The 15,793-nt window shown below is 42.9% G+C and overlaps 1 protein-coding gene across 1 annotated transcript in view; it reads left to right on the top strand.

Moving 5' to 3' along the window:
* LOC138647890 (flavin-containing monooxygenase 5-like) overlaps window positions 1-15,793 on the top strand; it is a 170,202-nt gene that overhangs the window by 109,710 nt on the left and 44,699 nt on the right. The window contains exon 4 of the mRNA XM_069737227.1: window positions 6,747-6,889. Within this exon, the coding sequence (XP_069593328.1) occupies window positions 6,747-6,889 (143 nt within the window). The remainder of the gene's footprint in view (window positions 1-6,746; window positions 6,890-15,793) is intronic.

A 15,793-nucleotide genomic window follows, 5' to 3' on the forward strand; every position in this document is an offset into this window, starting at 1 on the left:
TTACACTTGCGGGTTTTGCTATCTCTCATTTGTCACAGATGGCCCAACATGTGTCTTTGCCTATGACATCAGTGGGAACACCCCGACTCGGACACATGATGGGATTACCGTAACTGCTGCGGTTACCGGTGAGCCAGCGTTTCCTCCATGCACCATACCTACGGCATGCACATGTGTGAAATCATCCTGGTAGATATAAGGCATCTCCCTACCCTCATCACTATACCCCTCATTAAAGCAACAGCGAAACATGCATTGGGGCTCTCAGTGGTAGGCCAGCCTTTCCTTCAATTCTATGGGTAAGCTCTTTTAGCATGTTTTCCATCCTGACTCAGAAACATCTTTATTGTTATGAATAACTAGCGCTGAGAGCTCATTGTCACTCACCCCCAACCCATCACTTGCACTTTAACATTTATTATCATTGGTCTTTCATCAGCTATAGCCCTTACTCTATGGGCATTACTTTGCACCCACTATAACAGTGAATAATGGACGAGTACAAGGTTGGGGCAACCTATAGTCCCCTTTTGCATACATATAAGTACTCTTTAACCACACAGAGTTTACTCTGTCAAACTCTGACTGAATAGGGACTTTTTTGTACATGTCCTTCAATATTTGTATGACTCATTATATACAGTGGATGGTCAATATTGTCTTTTGAGTCTCTTGTGAGTGTAACTGTTTTTCACTTTCTTTCTTTTTGGCTTGGTGATCCAGCGCACCTTGTTTTTCATTCCTCTTTGACCGTCTTTAAGTTTTTGGATGTACACACGTGGTCAAAATTGTTGGTTAATGACAGAGAAACCCACAATGGTCACAGAAATCACTTGAATCTGACAAAAGTAATAATAAATAAAAAATCTATGAAAATGAACAAATAAAAGTCAGACATTACTTTTCAATCATGCTTACACAGAATTAAAAAAATAAATAAAACTCATGAAATAGGCCTGAGCAGAAATGATGGTACCCTTAACTTAATATTTTGTTGCACAGCCTCTTGAGGCTATCACTGCAATCAAACAATTCCTGTAGCTGTCAATGAGACCTCTACACCTCTCGACAGATATTTTGGCACACTCCTCAAGAGCAAACTGCTCCAGTTGTCTCGTGTTTGAAGGTTACCTTTTCCAGATGACATGTTTCAACTCTCTCCAAAGATGCTCAATAGGATTTAGGTCAGGGCTCATAGAAGGCCACTTCAGAATAGCCCAATGTTTTCCTCTTAGACATTCTTGGGTGTTTTTAGCTGTGCGTTTTGGGCCATTATCGTTTTGTAAGACCCATGACCTGTGACTGAGACCAAGCTTTCCAACACTGGGCATCACATTTCTCTCTAGAATCCTTTGATAATCTTGAGATTTCATTGTACCCTGCACAGATTCTAGACACCCTGTGCCAAATGCAGCAAAGCAGCCACAGAACATAACAGAGCCTCCTCCATGTTTCGCAGTAGGGACAGTGTTCTTTTCTTGATATGCTTCATTTTTCCATCTGTGAAAATAGAGCTGATGTGCCTTGCCAAAAAGTCAAATTTTTGTCTTATCTGTCCGTGGGACATTCTCCCAGAGTCTTTGTGGCTTCTCAACATGTAGTTTGGCAAATTCCAGTCTGGCTTTTTTATGATTTTTTTTTCAACAATGATGTCCTCCTTGGTCATCTCCCATGAAGTCCACTTTGGCTCCTAAATCACAGTTTTAATTGATAAATCAGTAAAAGACCAATCCTACATTAGCTCACAGTTATCTCTTCCATTAATATAAAAACTACAACTTTATTATCCAAATATCAAAACAAAATAGACAGTTCCTAAACAAAATGACATCATAATAACATCAAGTGATGAAAACAAAATGGGGAGGTGCCTACCCCTGTACTGGCCTATTTTGTACCTACCAGCGGAGTTTGGCACCCTATAACCTGCGTAATGGCGCCCCCGCTCTCCCTGCTCACCCTATAGGGCCCTATAGTGGCAGAGAGTGCGATACAAATTGAAAAGGCAGGTGAAAGAGAGGAGAGATGTTTCAGAAGTGTAAATTTCTTGGCTTAATGATAGAGAACCCTATATAAATGTGCTTCTAGATAGCTAATACCACTTTGGCTCATACAATGACGGATGGTGTGATCTGACACTGATGTTCCTTGAGCTTGAAGTTCACCTTTAATCTGTTTAGAAGTTTTTCTGGGCTATTTTGTTACCATTCGTATTATCCGTCTCTTTGATTTGTCATCAATTTTCCTCCTGCCACATCCAGGGAGGTTGGCTACAGTCCCACAGGAACATCAAGCTGCTTGGAGATGGTCTTATAACTTTTACCTTTAACATGTTTGTCTGTAATTTTGTTTCTAATCTCCGGAGACAAGTCTTTTCTTTGCTTCCTCTGGTCCATGTTGAGTGTGATACACACCATGACACCAAACAGCACAGTGAGTAAGTGTATATCTGTAGCCCTATATACAGCCCACTCACTGATTCCAAAATTGTAGAGACCTGTGATGCTAGTTAGTGGACACACCTTGATTTAACATGTCCTTTTTGTCACATTATTTTCAGGGGTACCGTCATTTCTTTCCAGGCATATTTCATGAGTTATATTTTTATATATTTTTTTAGTTCTTTGGAAGCATGGTTGAAAAGCAATGTCTGACGTTCATTTGTTCATTTTCAGAGATTTTTTTTTTATATACTTTTGTCAGATTCAAGTTATTTCTGTGACCATTGTAGGTTTTTCTGTCATTAAACGAGGGGTACCAACAACTTTGACCACGTGTGTATGTGTTATGTATAAATAAACAATTTTTTGCTCTTGCAACAATTCCTTTTTGGGGATACAATTCTATTTAGCTGGAAAGAGGGAGGAGCTAGAGCCAGAGCTCCGCCTTCCTCCCCTCCTTTCTATCTAGATAGAATCTCATCAGTATCAGCCACCATCTTCTGGGAGAGTATGTCTTTACTGAATCCAGATTTCACCTCAGAAAATCAGAATTTTGATAATGACTGAACAATTTTGCCATAGAAAGAAGCAAATTTCATAGATAAAATATATTAAAGTTGTTTTTTTTTATGTGTACTATTGATTTATGAAATAAAAATTAAAATGACGGTTACACTTTAGGTAACATGGTCAAGTCCCCTAATAGAATTCCCCATTTCCCCTTTAAAATTCTCATATTTATTTGCTATTCGTAAAGACTTGCACTATAAAATTCTCATATTTATTTGCTATTCGTAAAGACTTGCGCTATAAAACCCATTTTAAATGTATCCTATACTGATTGTTCATCTCTAGCTTAACAAAAACAAGATAAAAAGTAATCAAACATTTGTATCGACGCAAATGGTAGCAATAAAAACTACATCTGTACCTTGCAAAATAAACTAGAAACTCTGCTAATGGAAAAAATTTTATGGTTTGCAAAATATAGTACCCAAAAACAAACACTGGATTTTATGAATGAAAATAGTAAAATATAATAAAAATAACATATTAGCCCCAGAATATTTGCACAAGGGAAAGTCAAGAGATAGAGGCTGGGTTCAGACAACTGTATGAAAAAATCACCCAGTCATTTCAGCAAATGGAAGATGTGACTGGCTCTGTGTGCAGGACTTTCTGTTCGTCACCATGGGGGACAGGTTCAGGAGCTGTTTGCATTATCATGGACTCACTTGGTTTGTTAGATGGAATAGACTAGAATATGCTTCAATTGAGAAATAAAACACAGGTGTCTGCCCTTGCATATATCGTAGATCATTATAGAGTCAGTGAGCTGTTCAAAGTATACATGGACAACACAGTGAAATTACAGCTCTTTGATCAAGGCTATATACATTATATCAGTCAAACAAATGTATGAAACCTTTTAAGGCCGGTTTCACACGTCAGTGGCTCCGGTACGTGAGGTGACAGTTTCCTCATGTACCGGAGCCACTGACACACGCAGACACATTGAAATCAATGCATCTGTGCAGATGTCATTGATTTTTTGCGGACCGTGTCTCCGTGTGCCAAACACGGAGACATGTCAGTGTTCGTGGGAGCGCACGGATTACACGGACCCATTAAAGTCAATGGGTCCGTGTAAAACACGTACCGCACACGGACATTGTCCGTGTGCAGTCCATGTGCCGTGCAGGAGACAGCGCTACAGTAAGCGCTGTCCCCCCCACTGGTGCTGAAGCCACCATTGATATCTTCTCTGCCGCAGCGTTTGCTGTAGAGAAAATATCAATATTCCTTTTTTTTTGTTTCTCGTGTTTAAAATAAAGCTCCATGTCCCCAACCCCCTCCCACCCCCTGTGCGCCCGCCCGCTGTTCTTAAAATACTCACCCGGCTCCCTCGCTGGCTGGCGCTGCTTCCTGTCCTGGCCGCACCTTCTACTGTATAAGCGGTCATGTGGGGCCGCCGATTACAGTCATGAATATGCGGCTCCACCTCCCATAGGGGTGGAGCCGCATATTCATTACTGTAAATGAGCGGCCCCACGTGACCGCTCATACAGTAGAAGTTGCGGCCAGGACAGGAAGCAGCGCCAGCCAGCGAGGGAGCCGGGTGAGTATTTTAAGAACAGCGGGTGGGCGCACAGGGGGTGGGAGGGGGGTGGGGACATGAAGCTTTATTTTAAACACGAGAAACAAAAAAAAAAAAGGAATATTGATATCTTCTCTACAGCAAACGCTGCTGCAGAGAAGATATCAATGGCTGCTTCAGCACCAAATGCAGGGGACAGTGCTAAACTTTAGCGCTGTCTCCTGCACGGTGCGTGTGGTACCCAGTGGGCACACGGGCGGCACACGTGTGCCACACTGATGTGCCACAGAAACGCAGGGGCACACGGACACGGATAATTCCGGTAACGATTTTTCCGGTATCAGAATTATCTGGACGTGTGGGACTACCCTTATGGGTTTGAGCACCCAATGCATCCATGGATGTATGCAATTATGGCAGAAAATGGTTAGCCACAAACACATAAAGCAAAAATGTGTTGGTAAACTAGTAATTTGCTTTCAAAAATGTCACCTTGCTAGCAGAGACGGAGGTGTGAAAAGTACTGAGAGAAATTGCAAGAAGCAATCTGGAATCCAAATTACAGAACCTAGATAAGATAGACTGAACCTGAAAATAGCACTGTTAGAATAGAATTCAGGTGTAAAAGGTAACTCCTGATGAAAACTGCTTTAAAAATACTTAGGCATGGTCCAGTGCTGAAGCCACCTCAGGTAAGTAACAGCAAGGTTGCATATCCTGCAGTGTTAAAGACAGTTGGTGCCTTTTCAGTATGGAGTCCTGCAATCATCTTTTATGCACTTGGAAGTTCTAGGGTGCCAGAGATTTTGAACTGTGGGCACCAAGTTAACTGATTTTTTTTTATGTCATACTGCTGAATCCTATTGTATAATGATAATGCTGATTGAGTAGCTAAGCTTTCCTGCATATTCTTATATTGAGCAGACTACTGATTGCTCAAAGACAGTATAGAAGTGGGAAGCTTGGGAAGCAGGAGTGCACGGACAGCAGAATATGAATACAATAGAAAGTCATAGCTTATGGTCTTATAACGTCAGATTCATACTCTTTGCTGCCATTGAGTTTCTCTTTCTGCATACAAGTGACTAACAAAGCCCTGTTCACACGTCCAGTGTTTGGTCAGTATTTTACCTCCACATTTGTAAGCCAAAACCAAGTGTGAGTGATATATACAGAAGTGGTGATGTGTTTCTATTATACTGTTCCTCTGATTGTCCCACTTCTGGATTTAGCTTATAAATACTGTGGTAAAAAACTAACCAAATACTCAACGTGTTTACATGGCCTAAGTCTGTATCTTTCCTGTGTGAAACTGGTAGGCAGGCCAAGAAGTCAGCATTGTCGAAGACTGGCAAAAGTGAGGTAGATGCTCGATGGACAATGCCTGTGAGCATAGATATGGAAAGACTTATGCTATACCTGAATATTGGGACAGACACCCAACTTTGGTAGAGTAGCTTGTTAGTTGCTCCTCAATGTGTGTGTAGTGTCGTGAGTGGGGACTATGAGTTAACTTGTACCTTGAAAACTCTTAGGGTACGTTCAGACTAGCGTTGTGCTAGTGTGCGTCGGCGCCACGTCGGGCGACGCAGCGGCGACGCACGCGTCATGCGCCCTTATGTTTAACATGGGGGACGCATGCGTTTTTGCTTGTTGCATTTTGCGACAAATGCGTCTTTTTTGCCGCAAGCGTCGGACCAAGAAAACGCAACAAGTTGCATTTTTCTTGCGTCCGATTTTCGGCAAAAAACGACGCACGCGTCGCAAAACGCAGCGTTTTTGCGTGCGTTTTGCCGCGTTTTTCGGTGCGTTGTGCGTCGCGTCGCCGACGCAGCGGCGCACAACGCTAGTCTGAACGTAGCCTAAGCTGTATGGATAGTTTACAGAGTAAAATGCAGCCTGCTGTCATTGAGGTAAGGACTGAATAATTGACCAACAATATGTCCTACTAGGCAAAATCCATGTCAAAACGTTGATTATAGCATTACAAATATAAGGAAAAATCTAGCATATCCTCGAAGCGTACAGGCATGTTCTAGTGAAATCATCTCTTAATTATTCTATTTCATATTGTTCAGTTTAAAACTGTGAAATTATGCAAGCAACTGGAAAAAAAAGTCCAGTTATCAAACTATAAATGTACCTGCTTGTTCCACATAAAATATTAGGTTTTTATAAGCTTAAATTTATCTTCTATTCTTTTATAGGCATTAACAAATTTAAAGGAGAATATTTACACAGTCGGGATTATAAATATCCAATACAATTTGCAGATAAGAAGATTATTGTGATCGGAATTGGAAATTCTGGTGGTGACTTGGCTGTGGAATTGAGCTCTGTTGCCAAACAGGTAATAGATCTGTAGGTTTCATTAATAATATTGGCTGTCCTTTTATATTGACTTATCTTTAGGATCGGTCATAATTTTCAGATCAGACTTTGCATAAAGCCAGACCTGCATGGCTTCATATACTGTGTAGTGGACATTTTTGGATACTTTAGCTCAGCTCCTACACAAGTGAATTGGAGCTGAGCTGCAATACTGGAGAATGGCGGCTACAAAGAGTATACAACCCCTTTCAAAAATTATGGAATCACCGGCCTTGGAGGATGTTCATTCAGTTGATTAATTTTGTAGATAAAAAAGCAGATCACAGACATGGCAGAAACTAAAGTCATTTAAAATGGCAACTTTCTGGCTTGAAGAAACACTGAAAGAAATCAAGAACAAAAATGTGGTAGTCAGTAATGGTGACTTTTTTAGCCAAGCATAGGGTAAAAATTGTGGAGTCACTCAATTATGAAGGAAACAATTATGGAATCATGAAAAACAAACAAACAAACAAACAAAAAACACTCCAACACATAACTAGTATTTTGTTGCGCCACCTCTGGCTTTTATAACAGCTTGCAGTCTCTGAGGCATGGACTTAATGAATGTCAAACAGTACTCTTCATCAATCTGGCTCCAACTTTCTCTGATTGCTGTTGCCAGATCAGCTTTGCAGGTTGTAGCTTTGTCATGGACCATTTTCTTCCATGACAAGGCAGGATGCATTATCATCTTGAAAAATGATTTAATCATTGCCAAACATCCTTTGAAATGATGGGATAAGAAAAGTGTCCAAAATATCAACATAAACTTGTGCATTTATTGAAGATGTAATGACAGCCATCTCCCTAGTGCCTTTACCGGACATGCAGCCCCATATCATCAATGACTGTGGAAATTTGCATGTTCTCTTCAGACAGCCATCTTTATAAATCTCATTAGAACGGCACCAAATAAAAGTTCCAGCATCATCACCTTGCCCAATGCAGATTCATAATTCATCACTGAACATGACTTTCACCCAGTCATCCACAGTCCACGATTGCTTTTCCTTAGCCCATTGTAACCTTGTTTTTTTCTGTTTAGGTGTTAATGGTGGCTTTCTTTTAGCTTTTCTGAATGTAAATCCCATTTTCTTTAGGCGGTTTCTTACAGTTTGGTCACACATGTTTACTCCAGTTTCCACCCATTCGCTCCTCATTTGTTTTGTTGTGTATTTTCTGTTTTGGAGACATATTGCTTTAACCCCTATCTGACATCGGACGTACTATCCCGTCGAGGTGGTATGGGTCCGTATGACCACCGACTGGATAGTACGTCATCACCAATCAGCCACGCTCACGGGGGGAGCGCGGACGATCGGGGCTGGGTGTCAGCTGACTATCACAGACCGCTCCTGGCACATTAACCCCTGGCACACTGCGATCAAACATGATCTCAGCATTCCGGCGGCATAGGGAAGCATCGCACAGGGAGAGGGCTCTCTGCGTGCTTTCCTAAGACAATGGGAGCAACGCGATGTGATCGCATTGCTCCGTGGGTCTCTTACCTCCTCCTCCCAGCAGGCCTGGAACCAAAATGGCCACGGGGGCCTTCCGAGTCCTGCAGGGAGGTGGCTTCCAAGAGCAGGCGCCGCGAAGCCTCCCTGCTGTGCCTGTCAGATCGCTGATCTGACACAGTGCACAGCAAAGTGTCAGATCAGCGATCTGACCCTATATAGTCATGTCACCCCCTGGGACAAAGTAAAAAAGTAAAAAAAAAAAATTTACATGTGTAAAAAAAAAAGAAAATCCTAAATAAAGAAAAACAAAATATTGTTCCAATAAATAAATTTCTTTATCTAAATAAAAAAAACAATAAAAGTACACATATTTAGTATTACCGCGTCCGTAACGACCCGACCTATAAAACTATCCCCCTAGTTAACCCCTTCAGTGATCACCGTAAAAAAAACAAGGCAAAAAACGGCGCTTTATTATCATACCGCCAAACAAAAAGTGGAATAACACACGATCAAAAAGACGGATATAAAATAACCATGGTACTGCTTAAAACGTCATCTTGTCCCGCAAAAAACAAGGACATCAATGAAAAAATAGAAAAGTTATAGTCCTCAGAATTAGGCCAGTCTCACACCTCCAGATAATTCCGGTACCGGAAAAATCGGTACCGGAATTATCCGTGTCCGTGTGTCCGTGTGCTCACGTGGCACATCAGTGTGGCACACGTGCGGCATCCATGTGCCGCCCGTGTGCCGACTGGGTACCACACGTACCGTGCAGGAGACAGCGGTAGAGTTAAGCGCTGTCCCCTGCATCCTGGTGCTGAAGCCGCCATTCATTTCTTCTCTCCAACAGCTTTCGCTGGAGAAAAGATATGAAAAATCTTTTTTTTTTTCTTTTTTGTTGTTTAAAAAAAAGATCCCTGTCCCCAACCCTCTCCTACCCCCTGTGCGCCCCCCTGCTGTTAATAAAATACTTACCTGGCTCCCTCGCTGCTTCCTATCCTGGCCGCAGCTTCTCCTGTATGAGCGGTCACGTTGTACCGCCCATTACAGTGATGAATATGCGGCTCCACCCCTATGGGAGATTTTTCACATCTTCTCTCCAGCGAAAGCTGCTGGAGAGAAGAAATGAATGGCGGCTTCAGCACCAGGATGCAGGGGACAGCGCTTTCTGTAGCGCTGTCTCCTGCACGGCACACGGACAGCACACGGACCACATCCGTGTGCGGTATGTGTTTTACATGGACCCATTGACTTTAATGGGTCCGTGTAATACGTGCGCTCCCACGAACACTGACATGTCTCCGTGTTTTCTAAACGGACACATGGTCCGTGAAAACGCGCTGACATGTGCAGAGACACATTGATTTTAATGTGTCTACGTGAGTCAGTGTCTCTGGTACGTGAGGAAACCGTCACCTCACGTACCGGAGCCACTGACGTGCGAAACCGGCCTAAAGCGATGCAAAAATAATTATTCTCCAAACGCGACATGGCGTCCGATCTCAATTCCAGCCAATTCTGCGTTGAAAAAGTAAAACAGTGCTCCTTCCTTTCCGAGCTCTCCCGTGCGCCCAAACAGGGGTTTACCCCAACATATTGGGTATAAGCGTACTCCGGACAAATTGGACGACAACTTTTGGGGTCCAATTTCTCCTATTACCTTTGAGAAAGTACAAAACCGGGGGCTAAAAAATAATTTTTGTGGAAAAAAAAAGATTTTTTATTTTCACGCCTCTGTGTTATAAACTGTAGTGAAACACTTGGGGGTGCAAAGTTCCCATAACACATCTAGATAAGTTTCTTGGGGGGTCTAGTTTCAAATATAGGGTCACTTGTGGGGGGCTTCTACTGTTTAGGTACATCAGGGGCTCTGCAAATGCAACGTGACGCCTGCAGACTAATCCATCTAAGTCTGCATTCCAAACGGCCCGCCTTCCCTTCCGAGCTCTGCCATGCACCCAAACGGTGGCCCCCCCCCCACATATAGGGTATCAGCATTCTCAGGACAAATTTAACAACATTTCTAGGGGTCCCATTTCTCCTGTTACTCTTGGTAAAATACAAAACTGGGGGCTAAAACTAATTTTTGTGAAAAAAAAGAATTTTTATTTTCACGGCTCGGCGTTTTTGAATGTAGTGAAACACTTGGGGGTTCAAAATTCTCACAACACATCTAGAAAAGTTCCTTGGGGGGGCTAGTATCCAATATAGGGTCACCTCTGGGGGGTTTCTACTGTTTAGGTACATCAGGGGCTCTGCAAATGCAACATGACGCCTGCAGACCAATCCATCTAAGTCTGCATTCCAAATGGCGTTCCTTCCCTTCTGAGCTCTGCCATGCACCCAAACGGAGGTTCCCCTCCACATATGGGGTATCAGTGTACTCAGAACAAATTGCATAACAACTGTTGGCGTCCAATTTCTCCTGTTATCCTTGGGAAAATACAAAACTAGGGGCTAAAAAATAATTTTTGTGGAAAAAAAATAATTTTTATTTTCACAGCTCTGCGTTATAAACTGTAGTAAAACACTTGGAGGTTCAAAGATTTCACAACATATCTAGATTAGTTCCTTAGGGGGTCTTCTTTCCAAAATGGTGTCACTTGTGGGAGGTTTCAATGTTTAGGCACATCAGGGGCTCTCCAAACGCGACATGGCATCCCATTTCAATTCCAGTCAATTTTGCATTGAAAAGTCAAATGGCTCTCCTTCCCTTCCGAGCTCTGCCATGCGCCCAAACAGTGGTTTAACCCCCACATATGGGGTATCAGCGTACTCAGGACAAATTGCACAACAACTTTTGGGGTCCAGTTTCTCCTGTTACACTTGGGAAAATATAAAAATAGGGGCGAAAAATCATTTTTATTTTTATGGCTCTACATTATAAACTTCTGTGAAGCACTTGGTGTGTCAAAGTGCTCACCACACATCTAGATAAGTTCCTTTGGGGGTCTACTTTTCAAAATGGTGCCACTTGTTGTGGGTTTCAATGTTTAGGCACATCAGGGGCTCTCCAAACGCGACATGGCGTCCCATCTCAATTCCATTCAATTTTGCATTGAAAAGTCAAATGGCGCTCCTTCACTTCCGAGCTCTGCCATGTCCCCCAAATAGTGGTTTACCCCACATATAGGGTATCAGCGTACTCAGGACAAATTGCACAACAACTTTTGGGGTCCAATTTCTCTTGTTACCCTTGGTAAAAAAACAAACAAATTGAAGCTGAAATAAATTATTTGTGAAAAAAAGTGAAATGTTCATTTTTTTTTTAAACATTCCAAAAATTCCTGTGAAACACCTGAAGGGTTAATAAACTTCTTGGTGGTTTTGAGTACCTTGAGATATGCAGTTTTTAGAATGGTGTCACACTTGAGTATTTTCTATCATATAGACCCCTCAAAGTGACTTCAAATGTGATGTGGTCCCTGAAAAAAAATGGTGTTGTAAAAATGAGAAATTGCTGGTCAACTTTTAACCCTTATAACTCCCTACAAAAAAAAATTTTGGTCCAAAATTGTGCTGATGTAAAGAAGACATGTGGGAAATGTTACTTTTTAAGTATTTTGTGTGACATATCTCTGTGATGTAGGGGTATAAAAATTAAAAGTTGGAAAATTGCAAAATTTTCTAAAATTTTGCCAAATTTCCATTTTTTTCACAAATAAACGCAGGTAATATCAAACAAATGTTACCACTATCATGAAGTACAATATGTCACGAGAAATCCGTGTCTGAATCATCAGGATCCATTGAAGCGTTCTAGAGTTATAACCTCATAAAGGCTTGTGCAGGCATGTACTACAGAGGACAGAGAATGAACTTCATTCCAATATTGCAGCCAGCATGCAGCCAGCGGGTAAGGGAAGGGTGAATCAAACACCCAAAAACTCCGCTTCTACGGCTGAAAATTGTTCCCTCCAAATTCAGGTGACAGAGTCCCTTTAATCCCATAGAAAACGTATGGAAGGAGTTGAAGCTCCGAGTTGCCAAGCGACAGCCTCAAAATCTTAATGACTTAGAGATGATCTGCAAAGAGGAGTGGACCAAAATTCCTCCTGACATGTATGGTGCCCCAGGGTCCTGGTCGTCACAGTAGCATTGCTTTCCTCATGGGGAGAGTGATGTTACGCTTGAAGGCAAGAAGGGATAACTGCAACCACGTACCACAAACATGCAACACATTCACACTCCAGGCCATCAGGGGGAGCTTTTGTTCCCACTTGCTAGGTGACTCCCCATATATATATAACTGGTAGTCTGTAGGGCGAGTTACAGCAGTCTTGCCAGAAAACAGACTGGATCAGTCTGAGGCAGAGGAAGGTTTTACGGAGCTGTGCAGCCGCAGTGCAGCAGTTCCTGGAAAGAGATATTTAGAAGGCCGAATTGATTGCAGCGAATGTGCAGGAGAGCAAAGCACAGGAGAGGACATCAGGGGGAGACCAGTCCCAAGCAGGCTGCCTCCTTCTGAGGCGCAGAGACCGGTAGCCAGAACACCAAGGTTGTAAGGACCTCTACGACTTACATCAGAGACCGGCAGGACAGCTTAACTCTACGATACCTGTCCGACCTTATACCCAGGAGGCAAAGTGGCACCCCTCCGAGGCCAGAGCTTGCTAGAGTCCCTATAAACAGCCTCGATCCACCAGTCATGTGGGTTATGTCCTATCCTATCCAGGGGATAGAGAGAGATAACATCTGTGAGGACCTTATGTGAAGCTTTAAGCAGTAAGGGACTACACCACCATGGCGCTAGAGGAAAGCTTTTGATTTCTACCTGGATAAAGAGACTCCTAACTTGCCTTCAAGCCGGCCAGACCCTGCCTGCCCTGTGATCTGGTGCTCTGGACTGTGGATGCTGAAGTCTTCAGTAAACAAGGTAAAGAGACTTCAAACCTGTGTCCTCGTTCTTTACTGCACCTTCCACCATCTTCCATCTACAAGGGAGCCCTGGGGATACACTTCACCTGTGGGAAGTTATATCATCTAGCTGCCATAACATCACCCCAGAGGACCCCTTAAAGCAGCGTTGGTCCCCATTGACCGAACACCACAGGTGGCATCACAAACATAAACTTTATCCCCTTTTAGAGACCTTTCCCTTTAACGTTGATGCCCAGGGCCATGGACCGGGTCACCACCGTGACATTCCCCCTGCGAACTGCAGGACCCGGTACCGAGTACCCCACGGCCCTGTGGGCGCGTCGAGTGCATAAACCTCAACATCAACTGCAAAAAACTTCTTGCTGCTGTGCTTGCCAACAAGGTTTTTGCCTCCAAGTATTGAGTCTTGTTTGTCAGAGGATCAAATACTTATTTCTCACTGCAAAATGCAAGTAAATTTATATAATTTATACAATGTTCATGTCTTTGTCAGTGGGCAAACTTACAAAACTAGCAAGGGATCAAATGCTTATTTCCCCCTCTGTAAGCACCTGACACATGAGCACCTTCCTGCTGCACTATCTGCAACACAATGCCTGTGTTAGGATTAGAAATAGTACTGACTACTGGGTTGCCACTCTGTTAGATCCACAGTACAAAAGTAAATTTTGCCACATGCTTCCCCCACTGGAAAGGGCTGCGCGCATACTCGAGTATCAAAACATTCTTGTAGACAATCTTAAAAGTGGTTTTCCCCAAAACAACATTGAGCCACACAGTGTGCATCGCAATTATAGACTTCCAATCCTGAGAACATCGAGTCATCAATGCAAAAACATTAGCAACAGCAGCAGTGTAAGTGGCAAAACAAATTTCTGTGAGTCATTTCACACAATTTTTAGATCAGCCCGTGCAGCAGCAGAACAGGGTACAAGTCTGACACATAGTGAATGACTGGAGAGGATGGTGCAGTAATATCTCAAGCTCAATATCAATCCATTAGGGGGGTTTGGACCCTTTTGCATTTTGGTCTTCAAAAATGGAAGAGTGGTCTGAGCTAGCCTGTTATTCCTTGGAGGTTTAGACATTCCCAGCAGCCGGCATTCTCTCAGAACGTGTCTTAAGCACTGCTGGTGATGTCCTGTTGGATAAGCGCATCCGGCTGTCCACTAAAAGTGTAGACTGCCTAACTTTTATCAAGATGAACAAGTCATGGACTTTTGCACCTCAGTCCCAGACTAGGCAGACTAGGCGATGGTGCAGTTTTTGGTGCACTGCATTAATCTGCGTTATTGCTGTCTGTGATACCTGTGTTCTAGCTTCTGTGCCTGCTGTTGCTACAGCTGCTGATGTCACTAACAATTTTTTGATATGTGGGGACTCCAATTTGGATCTCCATCTGATGGGTTGCCTGTAGTTGAAGGGGTGTCAGAGGCCCATTATACTATTTTTACTCTGGACAAATTGATGCCACTTTAGTGGTGTCTGCAGCTAATTTTTTAAATTGTTTGGACTACTAGTTGGGTCCTCTTCATTTGTTGCCTGCAGCAGTTGGGCTCCCAGATTGTCACTGCTGCACTTACTTTCAGTCAACTACCTGTCCTACTACATACCTATTCTTATATTTTTTTGAACAATAGTCTACAAAGCTGATACTTGTGGCACCTGAGTGTGGCTGAGCAGAAAAGCAGTTTAAGCTGTTGCATGAGGCATCAGGGCTCCCGGCACAGCAGGCCTACACTGGTCCCTCACCCACCTAGTCTTAAAATAAATTTAATTTCGATGGTGTAAATGCTGGCCCAGATCATGGCTCATAAATGGCCAATGTCTGACTTCTACTGTTAGAACATTTCTACTGTGGTTTAATTGATGCCACTCTTCTTGGTGTCTGCACTTAATTTTTTAAAATGTTTGGACTCCAAGTTGGGGCTCCTTCATGTGTGTTGACTGAATTTGGCAGGGCTCCCAGAGCATCAGGCTTCATCTGTCACTGATCAATTATTAAGCCTGTCCCAGGCCCTGTTCCATCCATCATTGCTGTGAAATTATACTGTTTGTACTGTTGGTCAATTGGGCGGTTGGAGAGTTATGATGCAGAGGGGGGAACAAAGAAAATTGGGGTGTCACCTCTGAGGAATATAATATAATGTGTGTGATGTTAAGGTGGAGGTAGATGAAGGGCCACTTGATGCAGCGCTTGCCATCCATTGTCTTTGGATGGGACGAGCCGGTGTTTGTTCAGTAGAGCTTTTAGTAACTTTACCACCAACCCCATGTACACCTCGAACACTAAGCCAATTCCCCCTTTCACCATGACCTCTTTTTTTCACACCCATGATGGATGTACTTTTTTCCTCCTTTCACCAGCTGTTTCTTAACCCTTGGCCCATACCTGTCAGCAATTTAACGGTCTGTATTATTTGCTGAGATAGTGTGGCTGGACCACAGAACTGGCACAAAAGATTGTGTTGGAAGGGCAACACAATTAGCACTAAGGATTTAGATTCAGAAGTGTGGCCTGGTAACTTGATCAT

Source organism: Ranitomeya imitator, chromosome 8 (assembly GCF_032444005.1).
Source record: "Ranitomeya imitator isolate aRanImi1 chromosome 8, aRanImi1.pri, whole genome shotgun sequence".
In the NCBI taxonomy this organism is placed as follows: Eukaryota; Metazoa; Chordata; class Amphibia; order Anura; family Dendrobatidae; genus Ranitomeya; species Ranitomeya imitator.